The sequence below is a fragment of the Centruroides sculpturatus genome, unplaced genomic scaffold (genome assembly GCF_000671375.1).
Source record: "Centruroides sculpturatus isolate CEXI.00-Female unplaced genomic scaffold, Cexi_2.0 scaffold529, whole genome shotgun sequence".
Lineage (NCBI taxonomy): Eukaryota > Metazoa > Arthropoda > Arachnida > Scorpiones > Buthidae > Centruroides > Centruroides sculpturatus.
Genome location: NW_019384820.1, coordinates 273,499 through 292,132, shown reverse-complemented (window position 1 = coordinate 292,132; position 18,634 = coordinate 273,499). Strand labels below are relative to the sequence as shown.

The window sequence follows — 18,634 nt, the reverse complement described above, 5'->3', positions numbered from 1 at the left end:
GTCAGGATGATACATCAGGCAAGTGGAGGGAGTGTTGCTTGGGGTCGACGATAAGGTGAAGGGCGTGATCGAGGAAAGGAGTCTACCATATTTCAACAATATAACAACTATTTATTTAAAAGAAGCAAGATGGACAAAAACTACACAAATAGCATTTCTATACCGCTTATTTTCCCGAGAGAGAGTTTCCCGCTTTTCATACCTCTTTTAATGTTCCTTTTCTGACTAAATCCATGGTGGCACTTAATTGTCCAAAGGGAAGTGGGTTTTATCCAATCGAGCACAATTATACAAAGTTTGCGACTTTGGCGATGATCGTTTATCGTCGGTCGTAGATCAGAATTCAGCGGGTTTGGAGAATCGGTGCGATGTCGTCGGTCCAGCGTTCAGTAATAGACTCCCCCGAGAGGGGGTAAGAACTGTCTTTTGTAGGTTTTTGTGGGGAATTTCCACCACGTGATTGGATGTTCATGAATTAAAGGTTATAGGTGTTCCAGGGACTTAAAACAAATGACGAAAGTTGGATGTTAACTATAAACTTTTCTGCAAGATGATCCGTAAGTTCTGCAGAAAACAATAGATGTTGATAGTTATGACAGGAATGTTTACACAGTCTCGCTAAGATCGGTTTTTTCTCCAATTCTTTACTTAAACGAAAGTAAAGTAATTAAAATTTTAGTTAATAAAAGAACATCATTATTGTTACAAAAATTCCAGATCTCACAAATAATAATGTATACTTTATTAAATCCTATGTTAAGATAAGTACAGTATTATGAATAAAGCATTTCTCTCATCCTTACAAACCCTTTTGTTGTCAGTTGTTGCCCAGCAATGATGCCTTTCTCAATGAGCACCTGAAATACTATGAGGGCTGTTTGAGTATTGTGAGAAAGGAAATCTTCTCCGTTAATTTAAAAAACATTTTGGGCCGATTGCAGAGACAGAGTTTACTTTAAATGACAATTAACAACTGAATGATGTCTAGACATTGGCTGCCTGAACCACAGTTTAAAATGTGTTGCAAAGACAGCGATTATCTATTTCTGAACACTGTCTAAACAAACCTTGACAAAATATCAGCTATTACTTTCTTTGCCATTACTCCCCTCTTTTAGAAGTTGTTCAGCCAATTGGGTTATTCATTTGTAATGTTTGAAAAACTCCAATAAGGTGTCCCGAATGCCAGCTATCTTAAATTTTCTTGTAGCATAAAATCTTAAAGCTGTCAACAACTGTAGTCTGACAGTTAATGACAATCCTTTCTATTCTGATGTTTAATTTTGTAGCCAATACAATTTAAAACATGAACAAATTCAGATTTAGAAGTTTATACCAAATTCAGAATTCATCTTCAGAATAGATTTTTAAGGAATTATTCTGATATTGTATTACTCTCTCCCTTTGAAATTGTTGAGATGAATAATTTTAAATATTTTATTTTTATTTCTATAAAAATGTTATCATAATTACTAAAATTGTCTTCTGTTTGTTTAACAATAACGACACCAAAATGCATTAATGTTTTATAACAGACATAATACATGAATTGTAAATTAAAGCATCTGGTTTAATTGTAGTCTTAAGTCTTCACTCATTTGAATATTGCAACTGAAACATTTAAAACAAATTTATTTAAAGTATTTAATTATATTATTTTCAATCCAAGCAATTAATGAATAATTCTGTTGATTCATCNTCTTCAGTCTTCACTCATTTGAATATTGCAACTGAAACATTTAAAACAAATTTATTTAAAGTATTTAATTATATTATTTTCAATCCAAGCAATTAATGAATAATTCTGTTGATTCATCTTGTTTACAATGTTTTTCAAAGGAATGATATTTGTTTTTATCTAAACTTTGCGACAAACAAAACAATGTGATAGCTTTCACTTGAATTAAAATGCCATCTAAACCTGTGGCAAGACTCTGTAATGAAATATTTATGAATCGCTGTCTAGATGATATGATCTCTAAACTGTCGTCAGTATCTACTGTAAATGTTCTCTCTGCAATTGGCCCTTTGTGACCAACTGTATATTCATTTTATAATTGCTTTGATATCTGTTGGTATACAAATGCAAGTACACTGTTTTAATAAAAATGTTACCAAATAATTTTTTAAATTGTCTAAAATATTATAATAGAAACTCTACAAATTGAAGGTAAATATTCTTTTGATATTATTTATGATAAACTTTTTGATATATTTAGAAGTAAAATTGTTTTTGGAATGACAGAGAAGTATGTTTATATTTTCATTTTTAAAGTTTAGCAATGTTTTAATAATCTATATATATATATATATATATAAACAAATTCTTGTTGGTTTGTCCTTTATACAAATCTTTATTCTTAAACTGAATTGGATCAGTAAGTTTGTGTATTATTTAGACACTAGAATTGGCACTAAGCTGTACTAAAGCAAAATATTAATTTAATATTTTAATATCAATTCATTTCTGTCTACATCCAACTTGTTGCCTTTACATGTAGGACTATCTGTTGGCAAAAAAATTTTTAAAAATAAAACTGAATTAAATTTATACAAAAAGAAAATACAGTAATTTAAAAAAACAAGTATTATGTTCACTTAATTACCATGACAATGATACAGTACAAAATAGATGCACTATATCATTATTGCAACAGGTAGCACACAGCACTCATGTGCATGGAGTCAAAAGTATTACACTGTGAAAACTATATAAATATTAATTTACGACATCTAATACCTTGGGTATTTTCATTTCTGAATGGTACTTTGTTAATTCTAATAATTTTTCTATAAAGTTTGCTATTTATGAAGATATACTTTCCAATTAGTTTCTAGGCATACTGATAATGCTCTTAAAATGGGTCATGTGCTGGGCCATCCAACACAGATCACTTTTCAAATATTAATGAATTCCAAAGACATTCAAAAAATGTCTCACATTTCCAGGTAATACTGTGAAAAGTATTTTTTTTTTCTGTTTTGCTATTAAAGTCAAATTGTTACATTTAAGGACTCAGATATTTTTCTTTTTGAACAGGATTTTCATAAAATTAATAATTTCATATGTTTAAATTTTTCTTTTATAAACCCAGGCAATGCTGGGTACATAAGCTAGTATACTATAATAATGACTCTCAACAATAATAATCTTTCTAAGTTTTATGTAATATTTTTATATAACAGTAGTCTTATAATAAAATACATGAAACAAATAAATTCATGATCAACAATTTAAAAAAAATAAAATTCAAAACAAATTTCATAGTATATTTTTTCAAATATTTTATTTTTTATATATTAGTACAATCTTAATCTTTTTGAAAATCTTTTTAGGTGTTCTGGTTATTTATTTACTAAAGTTGGAAAAGTAGCAGCAGCAGCTGTAGCTGGAAGTATTATATTTTTGCAGGTAATTCTTTTTACATACCTACAATATATTGATGCTATGATAAAAATTTATAAACAAACAGAAACATGTTGTATTTAATATTTAAGCTTTTTTTTAAACTTCTGACCATAAAATTACAAATGCAAACCTTGCCAAACATTTATTTTCTTTTTATCAACCTGTTATGAATTTATTAGTTTTATAGTTGAAGTTTAAAAAGATTAAATATTTAAAATTTATTAAAGTCAAATGATTACCAGATTAACCTGGGCTACATTACCACTACTAATAATTATTAAATACTGAGTAATTTGGCACTAGAAGTAGGTGTTAGATGTCATCTCTTATTAAATTTAATAATTATAATTAAATTAATATTTACTAAATAATTTAGAAATTCCAAAGAAAAAAATTGTCCCACAGCAGAACTTGAACCTACAACTGCCACTTACATTGTCAGTTACACTACATGGATCTCTGTCCAATACTAAACTGACAATGGCAGTTGTGGGTTCAAGTTCTGTTGTGGGCCAATTTTTTCTTTGGAATTTTCTAAATTATTTAGTAAATATTAATTTAATTATAATTATTAAATTTAATAAGATATGACATCTAACACCTACCTCTAGTGCCAAATTACTCAGTATTTAATAATTATTAGTAGTGGTAATGTAGCCCAGGTTAATCTGGTAATTGCTTGGCTTTAATATAATTATCAGGATTTGAGATGTTTATATAAAAATTTATTTTTTTCACAAGCATGATAAAGTGCAGTCAATCAGACACTCGGCAGCTTTTCATCCTTTATTTATTCTTTTTTAGTTGATACATGTTTCGGGCTCACAATGCCCCTCCTCAGTCAACTATTTTTAAAATGTACATGGTTACTATATAGCATTAAATTGTTAAGATAACACATATAATTACAAAGAACATGCCTTCTGTTCTGTATTTCACATTAGCCAATTTTGGGTGATGTTTAAGCATAGTTTCTTAAACGGGTGTATGCATGATTACAGATTTTTCCCTTTTTTTTCATTTTGCCATTTAATAAATTATACTAAGTTACGACATAGTATTAAGCATATAAATTAACATTTCAAATGGCATACCTGTTATGTTCTTTTTAAGACAATTAAGAGTTTGTAAATTATTAAAACACATTTTGTTAAAACTTCAACAATACACGTTTACTTAAAACCAGTGTTTCCCAATCTTTTTTGTGCTATGCACTACCTAAGCCTTTCTAAAATTCTTATGCCCCCCGAACATATACAGCAGCTATACAGTTAACTTAAACTCTGGACGAGTCCATTTTCGAATTGCCCCCCTGTGGTGTGTGGGCCCCACGTTAGGAAACATTGCTTTAAACATTTCAGAAGGTTTTTTGTAAAAAGGAAGTTTTCTGATCATGTATGCACTCTTAAAGCACTACATTTCTCTCATCGCTTAGCCTCGCACTGATTTTCTATTTTACTTTTAATTTTTATTTAGAGGATTAAACTTTTCTAAATTTTTTATTATCAAAAAATGTATAAGTTATTAAAAAATAATATTTTTTTAATAATATTTTGTAGCATCTTTCTTTCCCAATTTTCACAGGTTGTTTTTAGTAATGTAGAGCTAATTTAAATATATTTATAATGAAAATACAATAATCTTTTTTTATGTTAGTTTTTGTTATAAATTGAAAATATTAAAAATTGTAATAACACTGATAGCTTATACTTACTTAATTTTATGTTCAGTTTTTTTACAATATTTGTAACCAGTTCTCATTTATTTTGAGGCTAAGATTTTTGTTTATACTGTTTTTATTATTCAGAATCTCTATGCTTTCTTTAAATTTTCTACTGTATGAATCTCTTTCTTTTTGTAAGATTTTTATATTATCTTTGTCTATGTTACAATTATATAGTGTGTAATGTGACATAGAACACTGAATTGTTCCTGCAGTGCTTTAGACTTAAGGAACATATAGATATACTTTTTGTACAGATTGTCTCTTTTTAATTCTAGAATATAATTTTTCATATGTTGGTGCTAACTTTACATCAATTTTTTCTATCTCTTTGCAAATCTCCTCATATAAACCTTTTATATGTGGAAAGGCCCTATATTTTACCCGTAATTTTTTTTTTGAGGTTATTCTTCTTTGTACGTATTTTTCCTTCCCAACGTTTTAGTAATCTATTCAGGTAACCAAAACCAACTAGTAAAAATTTATTAATACGTTCACTAGTTCTGTTTTTTATTTTGTTGTATTCCATTTGAAATATGTTTTCTTTTATGTATAAAGGTATATTAGAGTTATACTTGATAGTTGTTTGTACTGAGCACAATTTTTTAAAGGGTATAAACTCTAATTTATTGCTTTTACATTTTATTATGATATCTAAATAACTTATTTCATTTTTATTTTTGTTGTCCTCTTCTATTTTAAATTTTACATTGTCATTTATGTTATTTTTTCAATTGTGATTTTGATTTCTTTATATATTATAATGATGTCATCCACATACCTTCTGTAAAATTTTATTCCATTTATCACACTGATTACTTTATATATATCTTCCATTACTAGTTCTTCCAGTTTTGGTCCAGTCATTGATCCCATACTGATACTGTCCATCTGTGTATAGTATTTATCCTCTATTGCAAAATAGTTACTTTTATAAGAAAAATTAATTAGTTCTATTATCTCTGCCATTGCATTAATGTTATTTAGTTTTTCTATAATATCCCATATTATCGATGGGTACATATCAATAATGTCAAGACTGGCTATTTTAAACATTTCTTCTATATTTATTTTTTTAAGTTCATTTATAAGTTTATTAGTATTTTTTATAGCAAAACTGGAATTGTTATATTTTTGGAGTTCTTGTTTTAAAAATTTTTTGAGATTTTATAATTTTGGAATATTCAAAATCTACAATAGGTTGCACTTTTTTTCCTACTTTGTTTTTAACTGCACATTTAATTTTGGTACTCTTTTATTATCTTCATTTAAGATGAAACATGCTTCTTTTTTTAGCTTATTTAATTTTTGTAGTTTAGTAATTCTATTTTTTAATTCTGTATATATTATTTGAGTAAGGTCAATTGGTAGTTCTTGAAACTTTGTATTTTCTACTATATCTAACTTTTTCCTTTGTACCCATTCTTGAGTAATTATAATTATTTGCTTCAATTTATTGACTTTTATGATTTCTAATTTATTGTTGCTTAAGAACGTATGCAATGTGTTAATTTGATCTCTATATTGAAAATAATTCTTATCTCTAACGTTCGTTTTTTTTCCTTCCTTGTAATATATTTTTTGATTTTATTACTAATATTCATTTTTTCTATATTTGAGTCTATTTTGGTTAGGCTATTACATATACAATCCAAGTTCAGTATTATATCTAGTACTTTCCATTGATTTGGGCCAGTGAAATCTAGTCCTTTATATAACATTTTGCAGATTTGTTCTGGAATCTTCACTTGTGTTTTATTTAGTATAAGGGTATTTTTCCAATCATTTATTCTTTCAAAGTCAGGTATTCGAATTTTTTTATTAGTCACTCTTGTTTATTATATGCATAATTTTTAAAATTCTCTTTTTGCTTTTCATTAATGTCTAAATTTTGATTTCTTTGTATTTAAGTTTTTTTAATTTTCTTTTTAATCTAATTTTAATATATTCATATTTTATTGCAGATCTTAATATTTTAAAGTTTATATAGTTCCTATCTCTATTTGGTATAACTTCTGAAATAGATTTTGGTAAAGATAATGTACGCAAAGGTTTTTTCTCTTTTAGATGTTTCTTAAAATAGTCTGTCTATTAAGTTTTTGTTTATCTCACCTCCTATCTTGCTTATAGGTTCATTGTTTTTTCATTGACTGATTGATGCATCTGAGTGACTGCACTTTATCATGCTTGTGAAACAAAGACATAGAATAACACGGTTTCAAATTATTAAAGTATAAAAATTTATTATATTTTATCAAAGAAAATTATTGGAAAAAAATATATAGGAAAAAAAAAAACTGTTAGTAATAATAAAGGTGCTTATTTTTCATTAAAATTTTCTTCAGATTGCACAATATAGAGGTTATATCAAAGTTAATTGGACCACAGTAAATAAAGATCTGAACAAAGCAAAACAGAATTTGGAAAAAGAAGCAAAGAACAGGCTTCCTCAACTTGTTAATGAAGTAATGTATTTTGTTTATTTTTTTATATATTGAAATATATCATATTAAATATAGTAAGACATTAAAGAAAGCAATAATATCACAAATATAAACTATTTTGTATGAAATAATTAATTTGAAAATTGCAGCCCAATAAAGACCAGATATAGAAAGCTTAGTCTAAATTAAAGTATGATTAAAAAATTGCAGCTTGGAATTGTGACAATGTCATGATATATTTTTATTGATAGACAGACTGTTTGTTATTTTTAATTATAAATTTGTTCAAGATAAATGTTTCAATTATTCAAATATACAGATCAATTTTGTTTTACCAACTGGGGCATTTCTGTCAACACACACAAAAACACCATTTGCATTTGGTCAGCTTTAACTTTTACTCAAAACTGTATTTATATACATATTTAACAAGTTATAATAGCTCTATACTACTATTACTTTTAGCAGATAGGGGATGAAACCAGGGCTACTCAAAGGTATTGCCTGGGGTGAAAATGGAGAAGATGATGATTTAGAGGAAAAGGCTGAAGGTGAAATTATAAAGAAGGATAGGAAAGGGGATGAAACGGAAGTCTAAAGGGCACCTGTATCGCTTTTATTTAAAACAAAATTAAAAATTTACATTCAGTTGTGGAACCAGTAGTAAAGAATTACAGTACATACGGACCAAATTAAACCGACCATCGCTCGAAAAGAATTTGACCTAAAGGCTGACCTAACCGTCAATGCAACTAACGGATTGCCGGAACCTGGCCTCTTTATGGCAGAGCCGCAACAAGGTATTTCTTTCGACCCCCTGGGACGATTTTATTTTGGCCTCCATACCCTCTCCACAACTGGAAGAGGCAGAACAGGAAGAGGAAGATGACATGGAAGAGCATGAATCAGAAAGCGACTTGGAGCCGGAAGGGGAGCCCGAAACTACGTCGCCCTATGCTCTTTGCAGTCGGGGCCCAGTTGAAGATGAACCTTGGGTTATGCCTCAACCCACACATAGTCGTATACCACGGTTCGTTTCTCCTGCTGATAGTCGGTCATCTTCCCCTTAATCCCTTTAGTTTATCTAAAGGAAAAACAATACGACTTCAGTGTTGCGATATAAGCTATATCTCATATAAGAGACTCAAATATTAAGACTAATCAATATCTTTCCTTTTACCCTTCCTCTCCTTATTGGTCCTTTTATCCCTTTCAGAAACTCATGGCTAACCCTGAACAAGACAATTCATTGCCAGCAGTACTCAACTGCCCCCATCTGTTATGACCTGGTACAGCCACCTGTATACCAGTGTATCAATGGGCATCTTGTATGTTCGCAATGCAGACCCCGTATATCCTCATGTCACAAGTGCCGAGAGACACTAGGCTACATCCGCAATCTTGCTGTGGAACAAATAATATCCTCCCTACAACGTCCGTGTGCTAATAAAACGTTTGGATGCCCGGTCTTGCTGAAAGAGGCCAACTAGGAGACCCATGAAAACACGTGTTCATACCGACCGGTGGCTTGTCCTTTCTCTGACAATGATTGCGTATGGAGAGGAGCCTTAGCCAATTTGATAGCACACATACAGACCAATCATCCTCAGGTACGTACCTATTTTACAACAAACCCGCCTAATCTTCTTAGGGGTCCCAGCAAATGAACACCACTCTAACAATTGGGCTACTATCCTAACTTGGTATAGCCATTATCTTCTACTAATGGTCACAAAACGACAAACCGAGCCACCTTCTTTTGTTATCAATGTTTTCCTACTCACCGAACGACAAAGCTCTTCTAATCTCAATTACTCTATTACTTTTAAGAGGGGCAGCAACACACTCTTCTGGAGGTCTTCCCATATTCCCATCTGGGGAGCCACCACCATCTCCACCTCTCCTCCCTCTCCTCCTCTTGAAGTATCCACCAACCTAATATACGCATTTTGTGGCCACTGTAACTTTAAGTTTATTTTTGAAATTCTGTCTGAATAAACTCTCCTTCCCTGAGCCTTACAGAGATGACGGATTACGAAGAATGGTGGAACCCCGACCTCACGGCGCCACGAAGAAAAATAGTCAACGCCGCCTTGATACGAGCCGTGCTTAATTTTGCACGGATGCAACGGCAAAGAGGGGCCACTCCTGTCACCCTTATTCTTCCTATAGGACGTGTGTGTCCCCGTGAGCTCAAGAAAGCTGTAAGGGAAGAGAATCAGCGTGGAAAAGAACATTATGACAGACAATCCGCCATCTCTCTGCAGGCATCCCAAGTCCCTATATTCCAATCCCTACCTAGAGGGACAACACCGGCAAGTGAAGCCAATCAACGCTCCTGGTTCAGAGATGATACTTGATCATAATGAGGAGGAGTGATATGGTACTGTTATCAATATATTACTATGTGCGAGGAAAATATTTTATAATAAAGGTATAAAACAGAAAAATTCATATGTATCCCTGATGTCCAGATAATCAACCAATATGTAAACATCCTTGTTATCTAACAATATGTGTATCGTCCTCATAACCTAGTTTAATAAATATAGATTTATCCTAATATATTTAGCCTTATCATTATTGGCTCGCGACACAGTTAGCGCGTTAAATACTCCTTCCCTAATAACTCCCCAAATCATTTTGTATTTAGTCATTTCACCACAAGTTCTAAGAACTTAATGACACTAGTTCACTATTTCAGGGGAAGAATTCTACTTTGATCATATCGACCTACACGAAAAATATCACCGCCGGGTCAACGACATGAGTTATCTTCGAATTTATAGTATTCTCCTAAGCCTGCTCACGATGACAACCCTTCCTTTGAAAATGGAAGATTTCTCAAAAGGAGTCGTGTTCTTGCATCGAGGAAATTTCCTAATAACCACCAGCCACTGGACCCTGGTGAATGATCTGACCTTTGAGCACCTAGAGTGACAAATTCAATTCATTTCAAGTTCTCTTGTTTATTTAGAGACAATGATCCAACAGCAAGAACATATCCCACCGCAGGACAAAGACCCACAGACACAATGGAATCTTCCAGAAAAAAGCTTTGAGATAGTAAAAACCTTGTTTCTTAATTACCATAAAGAATATCAAGAGCTCACCACCCTAATTACCATACAGCTCTCACAGACAAAAAAGCAAGGCTTGATAGATTCTGGCGGAAAAATCCTAAAATTTCTCTTTGGCACTGCGACATCTGAAGATATTAAAACATTAAATGACAAAATTTCAAAAATTAACCAGCGTAACGAAGGAATCATTCATTTATTGCACTCCCAAACCACCCTCTTAAATGATACTCTAAACATCAGTAAAAATAATCGACATCAAATTTATGTACTGTTTAAAATACAGGAAGCCTTCGGAGAACTAATGAATCTGTACCAATATGACCTTGCCTTTGAAGCTATTCTTTGAAAAATTGACTTTTCTATCCAAGAGTTGCATTTCCAACTAGTAGAGTTAAGAGAGGCCATTGATATTTTGGAACATAACCAGTTAAGAACCTATTTTATCCCGCGCGACATTATGCTACGTACCCTCCAGAACATCCAACTTCATTTGCCAGAGGGGTACGCAATGATCGAACCTATCAAACAAGATACGTTATTCAAATATTACCAATGGATTACTACCATTGCTGTTGCTTTACCTCACAAGTTGAGAATTTTTGCTAAGATACCCTTAATAACTCCTCATGGATATTTTGATGTATACGAGATTCTAAAATTTCCGACCTACATCTCTGTCTTAACGGCCTTTGTCCAATTTCAACCTGAATACCCAGTCATTGCCCTATCTATGGATAGGCAATCCTATATGTTACTACAACAGTACGATCTAACTGTGTGCAAGATAGACCATTTCCCTGTTTGTTCATTAGATGTTCCTATTCAACGATTCCCTCAACAAAGTTGTGAATATGCCTTATTTACGGGAATGGAAACCAAGATCAAAGACCTCTGCACTTGCCAAATAGTTATCAAATATATGCCAATATTTAAAAAGATTGACCTACGGGGATCATGGATTTATTCCATACCAAATTCTCTAACCCTAACGATTAGATGTCCCACAAGACATTCAAACCCTTCTTCTGTATCCACTACCTACAAATTAAATCATACCGGGATAATTAATCTCCCGAATGCGTGTACAGGTTATTTACCTGGATTTATCCTTACCACACCGTTTCAAGGAAGATCAACAATGCAACATGAGATTGCATAACACTTGATAGTTCTGCAAATAGACCATCTTTTAAATCAAACTGAAATGCAGATACTTGGGAAACACCTGCGAGAGCGAGGAATCCACCAATTAACCTCCAATGAGGATATTAAATTAGCCTATCGCTCTTTAGCAGACATCCAGTATGACCTAGACGAGTTAATACAACTATCGACGGCACCATCGTCCGGAACTTCTCCCTCTTCATGGATAATTGTAATTAGTAGTTGTCTTGGTACAGTGTTAATTGGAATCTGCCTCATTGGTACTGTTCGATACTACATACAGTGCAGAAAAACTAGATCAACAGACCACCAAAACACGCTGGAAAATAACCCGGAAGAGACCACTATAAACGAAAGGGAAAAGCCAACCGATACATATCCAGGCCCTTCCCAAGAGGTGACACCCCGAGGCAATTCCCTTCAACGACCCCAATCCTCTGTTGTTCTAACCTATTAATAGTCTCCCGACTAACCGTCCTAACTACCCTATTTTAATCCTCTTATATTGGTTATTGCATATATTTTTGTTCTAAGAACTTTCTCGTAAGTTTCGAGTATTCCTATCTTTACAATGGAATATAATCGATATTAGATTCACTTTAATTTTAGCTTTATTCATTAAGCTATTTTTGTATCTTATTAAGTAAAATTAGTCCATGATATTAAGATTTAAAATTAATGAGAGAGAGAGAGTAAACCTCTGCATTATGTAAATCTACTTACCTCGACAAACCAAGGGTATTCCTCGTTCCATAAAGTATAACTAAAACTATTTTATTTGGACAAGAACCGTGCTTCTTCCCTTCCAGAATGTAATCACCTGTAGGACAGCTAGTCACTGACTGAAATGTTCACCTAGCTTCCATTGACCTTTCATCGTAGGACCTACCCGCTAAATATCATCATCCCGAAAATTTCAACAATATCCGGAGCAAGATACTCATCAATATCTACGCCCAACTCTATCCAGTTCGTATCAAGCGCCCACTCAAGAAGACATACTAGAAGACCTCATGTACTCCTACAAGAGAACCTCAACACAAAGAACTTTGAACTACTCTCACAACAGGTCAACAAGGACTCACTCTCCGCCAATCAACAAGCCAGCGCCTGGCAAACAATCTAAGACAACGCTGTTAATGACCTTAACCCATATATATTGTCGCAAGTTTAACGTGTGCCCGAGAAAAATTTATATGTACACCTAGTTCTAATTTCTACACCTAAATATCAACCAATGAATTAACTGTTCCTTTCAATAGATGAGAGAGATGAAAAGTAAAGAAGAGATTTGTAATCATTTTATAATCATACCTCTAATCGTACCTCTAGCCGAGAAAATCAATCAACCACCTAATTTTTAAAATTGCACTATCTAAGTACAATTTTAAAGAAAGCAAAGAGTGATGTGAAATTCGAAGTTCATATAATTTCATAAAAGAAAGTAATCCTTTAAATTTTTAATAAATTTAAATAAAAAAATTCCTTTAACCAAAGGAATTTGACCCTACAGAACTGTAATATAAAGCGTATGAGAAATTTATAACTCTTTCTATTTAACTATAAACATTCTCACGATCAAACTGTGTATAGTTTACAGTTATTGGCAAAATTCATCATATTGTTGTCATTCTAACATCAACTTTAACCCCACACCTGCTAAAACAATTGGTCACCTGACAAATTTTTCCACCACAAAATGTATAAAAGCCATCCTCCTTCCCCTCTCGGGAGTCGCCAATCAAATAGACAACGACGAAGACGGGCCATATCTTCCCCTCATACGTGCTGTGCGCCCTTAATTGGAAGACCTTTTATTGGAAGCCCTTAATTGGAAGACGAGCACTGCTTTTTGAAACCTTTAAGTCAGAAATATCCCTCTGATATTATCTCAGAGGTATGATATATTATTGTGAACTCTCTCTCTCTCATCTGCGAAGTCTAAGAATTTTAGTAAGATTTTATTTAGTTAGTTAGTTTAATAAACTCTTGTTTTGTTTTTTAAATGGTGTCGTTACTCGACTTAGCCAACGTCTTATCGTCGACCCCTCCGACTCTCCTCCACTTGCGTAACGCACAACTGAACGAAACGCCATCCTTGACAAGAAAGTAGGTCACCGACCTGTGGCCAGAAGGAGAGGACTTCCCGACCTCCCCAGCAGCTCACATATACATGTTACAAAAAATAATAAGCTCTGTACTACTGTTACCTAGTATAATTCTAAATCATATATATCTGGAGGCAACGATTGGACCAAAAGAATAAGGAGTGTAACTGGTAATGTGAGGACCTGGTCAGTCCAAACCCTCACCTTAAACCTCTCTTCAAGAAGAAAAAGGAATTATTTTTACAGTTAAAATTCTTTTTAATAATTTGTTTTCCACTGAAATTTCAAAAGACTTGCACTTTGGAATAATAGTGTATACTTTCTCCTGACAGTTAACTGCTTCACAACAAATATCTCTGATTGGGATCTAGTCACCGTCAAATTGTCAACATCAAACCTTTCTCACAATTGAAATGGTCTAATTACACTTAGAAATAAATAAGACACCAATTGGAATGTTTGATCAAGGAACTAAATCTATAAAATCCTGTGTCCCAAGGACAGTGTTCTCCTCTCTTAATCAATGGAAGATGTGCATGCTTTTCCACTGTTAACTATTGGAAGTCACTAAGTCTCAATCATTGGAGTTAACAGAACATGCCATATATGCTCTCCATCATTCCAGATTAATCCTAACTTGGTGTAGCAACTTAGCATTTTACTAAGTGTGTATGTTATTTGACTGACCTTTTTCTTTCCTGTGAGTCCAGAACCTCTTTGCTCAGATTTTATAAGGAAAACAACCAGCTGGACAAATAATAAAGGTAATGAAACTGGACTTTTGTCAGATTGTATACCAAACCAAAGGTATTGTAAAAGCTTTAAGTCATCCTCCTTCCCTGAATACATGACCTTCACCACCTGCATATACAGGGAAGTCTTATTCTGGGCTCAAAATCAATATTTTCATCTTTCATTTCAATACAGGCTGTGATAAGAAATTATGTGATATTTCACACATTTACCCTATGTGGATTCAAGTCTCACTTTAAGTTCATCTTTTCTTCCAGACTAGTTTAAATTATTAATTAGTGTGTCATTTTCTAATAAATTTAATTGTTTTCTACTTTAGTGTCAACTTGTTTAATAAATTAAGTTAGAAAACATTCTGATTTTAAATTTGTGTTTGTTTATAATTTTCAGCCATTTGGTTGATGATCATAAATATTGTATATTACTTGTCATTAAATATTCAAAGAAGTATCTAAATAGATCTTAATATTCAAGGTTTTGTTTGAAATGACAGAACCTATGAAAAACAAAATATCATGCTGATAGTAAATTGGAAGCCATACTTTGTTCATACATTCAAGATGTAGCCATAGCATAGTTACAAATAAACTAGAAATGATTGACTGCATAGATTATGACTGATATTGTATGATTAGAAAAATTAACCAAACAAAGCCATACTTGTTTTTCAAGAAAAAGGAGAAAAGCTCTAATATTAAATGAGGAAATTTCACAGGTATTTGTTATTAAAATCAATTTGATTGATCATTATTCTGACTCTGTGTTCCAATTTGCCACAGTTTTAAATAGTAATGATGATTAAACGAAGACATTTATTCATTGCTTATGCACTTGTAATTGTGACAATGCCGAAGAGCCCCCCTATACTTCGGCACCATGGGACTGAAGGGTCGACATCGTGTCTACAAAGATCGCAATGACAAGGTTTGTCAGGACTGACACCACTGTGTCTTTACAGACAGACACAGAAACCGTTATGTTCTCACACGCATAATCACGTGTGTGAGCGAACAGATTCGAGACACCGGAAGTGACTTATGCAGAGACGAGTTAACATAACAACTGTTTAATTCAGGGGTGTCCAATCCACAGACCGCATGCGGCCCAAGGCAAGTTCCAATGCGGCTCAATAAACGTGTAAACAAAACCAACAAATGTTTTAAATTTTTATTATTTATTTATTTCAATGGCATAAACTCAAAAAAGAAGTTTCACAAAGTCGTAAACCTTTATTCATATTTTATTTTTGAGTGGAAAGGAAATATTTTCAAATACTTGGAGATGTGTGAATGAGGAAGGATTACTAAATAAAGCTGGAGTTGTGACTCAAAGGATTATAGACCCAAATTTGGGAAAAGGAAGAAAGGTGAGAAAGGACAAAAGTAGTGAGAAAGGTTAAATAGATCTTCTGTTATGCAAATATTGACCCTTAATTTTCCAACCTTTCTCACGTCTTTATCTTTTGTCTTTTCTCTCCTTTCCCTGCATTTGGGTCTATAATCTTTTGAGTCCCAACTCCAGCATTATTTAGTATTTCTTCCAACATTGCAAGATTTGGCTAAATTTGCACCAAATGTGGCTACTTTTTTTGTTTGATATAAAAAATATCATTTGGCGCTTTGGCTACTTCTTGGGCTACATATTATTTATATATTAGTTGAATAAAAATGCAGTTTAAAATGGTGTTTTGTCACTTTTTATTAATTAGAGACCCAAATAAAACAAAACAAATATTTGTGTTTTTCAAATACATTTTCGTTTGTCTCTTTTATAGTAAATGAATTTGTCTATTTCTAAGTAAAAATTGAAAGTGTCTGTAGAAGTAATTTTTTAAAATATCCTTTTTCGTGATAAAGATTTAATACTTATTATTATAATCTAGACATGTTAATCCTTAAATATACTTGTATATTGGACCACAAGTATATATTATATATACTTGTCGCCCAAAACTCCTTGACTTCTTCCAATGCAGCCCAGAGAAACAGAAAGGTTGTTCACCCCTGGTTTAATTGGTAACAGGACATACAATATATCGATTTTAACTATGCTCAATTTTAGATGCATTTGTTTCGAGGGATAATAGCTATATAAAATGGACATTAAAGTTCCACAATTCCTGAGAGAGAGAGAGAGTTTACAATAAATACGCATGGCAATAAATACCTTTTATGATATCTTGATCAGTAGCATGTTGGCAAGACAGGTCTAATTCCAATAGTTCTGACTTTATCTTGGATATTAGGCGAGTTATCCAAAAGCGATGAGGTATCCCAACAAAAGAGCACAAGTTATACGAAAAAGTTTCACAGGAAAATTAATTCGAGTAGTCCTATTGAAGAAATGGCGATGACTGCCTTAGTTTTTTGATTTTTTTTGTTGTTGAACTGATGAAATCACGATATTAGGTCGAGAGGTGATGAGAAAGCATCGTTGTCAGGCCTGAGAACTTAGCAGATGTTTTGCTCCCAGGTGCGAAAGTTGACAGTTATGTATCAAGTTTATAGTGACGATGTGACATTATGAGATAATGATATAAACATACTGAAAGTCTGGATTTGGATCCTCACATAATCATTAGTGCAAGAACAACAAGCTTTTTGTTTTTAGTTGCATTCATGCAGTATTTTGAGGGGATTTGCTTGTTAATACTGTAGAAATAGCTATTGCAGTTTCAGTTACTTGCATAGCTGAAAAATTGCAGAATGCAATCACTGCTTAAGTGGTGTCCAAACCCATTCATTACTTATTACTTAATTACTCGTTAGGAAGTAACAGGTAATTGTAATTGATACTTGATTAAATACTGTTTGTTGCTAAGTACTAACTACTTACACCTAGTATTATATTTGGAATTCCTACCCAATAGACTTATCAAATTCTTGCTAGTTTACAAAATAACAAACTAAAATAAGAACAAACGAAATTAATCCTGTGAGTTAGTTAGTTTGTAGTTTGAATAGATGCTGTACCTTGTCAGGTTAATCAAGTTTTATTAATACGTTTAATCAGGTTTTTAATATGTATGTATATATATTAATCTGGCCAGGAACAGCATCTATTCAAACTGTAAAATAACAACTCCTCACAGGGTTAGTTTTTATTTTATTTTATTTTATTTTGTAAGCTAGCAAGAATTTGATTTTAGTGTGTGTGTATTATTTATATATAAATTATTATAGTTTGTATTGTGGACAGAATTCTGAGATTTGTTGAGACTATTTAAGTTTAATAAAAAGTCTGCAGTTGTCATGCAACTGGAGGAGGAATTATTGGTCTTTTGAATTAATGTAATATTTGTGACTAACACTATAATGTCTTAAATAAGCTCTCTTGGTCAAGCTTTGATTGTTTTGTTTTTATTTCTTTGTTTCATCTCTTGTTTTGATTGATTTTAAGAGTGGGATATTAAAAGAAATTTTCTAGTTTGGAATGGAATTTGACTTTTTTATTCTTTAAAGGCTATGATAATTTTTTTATGATTGTATTATTGACAGCTGAATGACCAGGTGATAAAGGGCATTTGTTTCTTTCTGAGGAACCTGTTTTAGGTTTTTCAGAAGGTTTTCAGATGTTAATTCAAATTCATAAAGAATAAACATTCCCATTCAACTACTGCATTGTGGATTTGATCAAACCATAATAATTATGCAGAAATGCCCTTCATTATCATTGCCTTGTAACAAGAGAAGTAACCCTTTCTCCCATCTTTTAATTGTTAAAATTTTATAGTTAAATACTAGCTTATCCGTCGCACATTGCTGCGATCTCAGAAGAAAGGAAATTCAAGCAAACTCGTTATGATAAAATTCAATTTACATTTTATTATTTTTATTGAAACTTATTATTATTATTCATTTTCATCGGGAAAACATTTCAAAGTGTCGTTTCAATTCTATTTATTTATTGGAGTGTTTGTGGATACACGATATTTTTTGTTTTTCCGTCTG

The 18,634-nt window shown here is 32.2% G+C and overlaps 1 protein-coding gene across 3 annotated transcripts in view; it reads left to right on the top strand.

Annotated features, from left to right (window-relative positions):
* Positions 1-18,634, top strand: part of LOC111629922 (FUN14 domain-containing protein 1-like) — a 55,981-nt gene that overhangs the window by 26,305 nt on the left and 11,042 nt on the right. For all 3 annotated transcript variants that reach the window (XR_002757418.1, XM_023373874.1, XM_023373873.1), the window contains exons 4-5: positions 3,337-3,412; positions 7,478-7,597. Coding sequence is in view for 2 of the 3 variants with exons in the window: in XM_023373874.1 (XP_023229642.1) it covers positions 3,337-3,412; positions 7,478-7,597 (196 nt within the window). In the remaining variant the exon portion in view is untranslated. The remainder of the gene's footprint in view (positions 1-3,336; positions 3,413-7,477; positions 7,598-18,634) is intronic.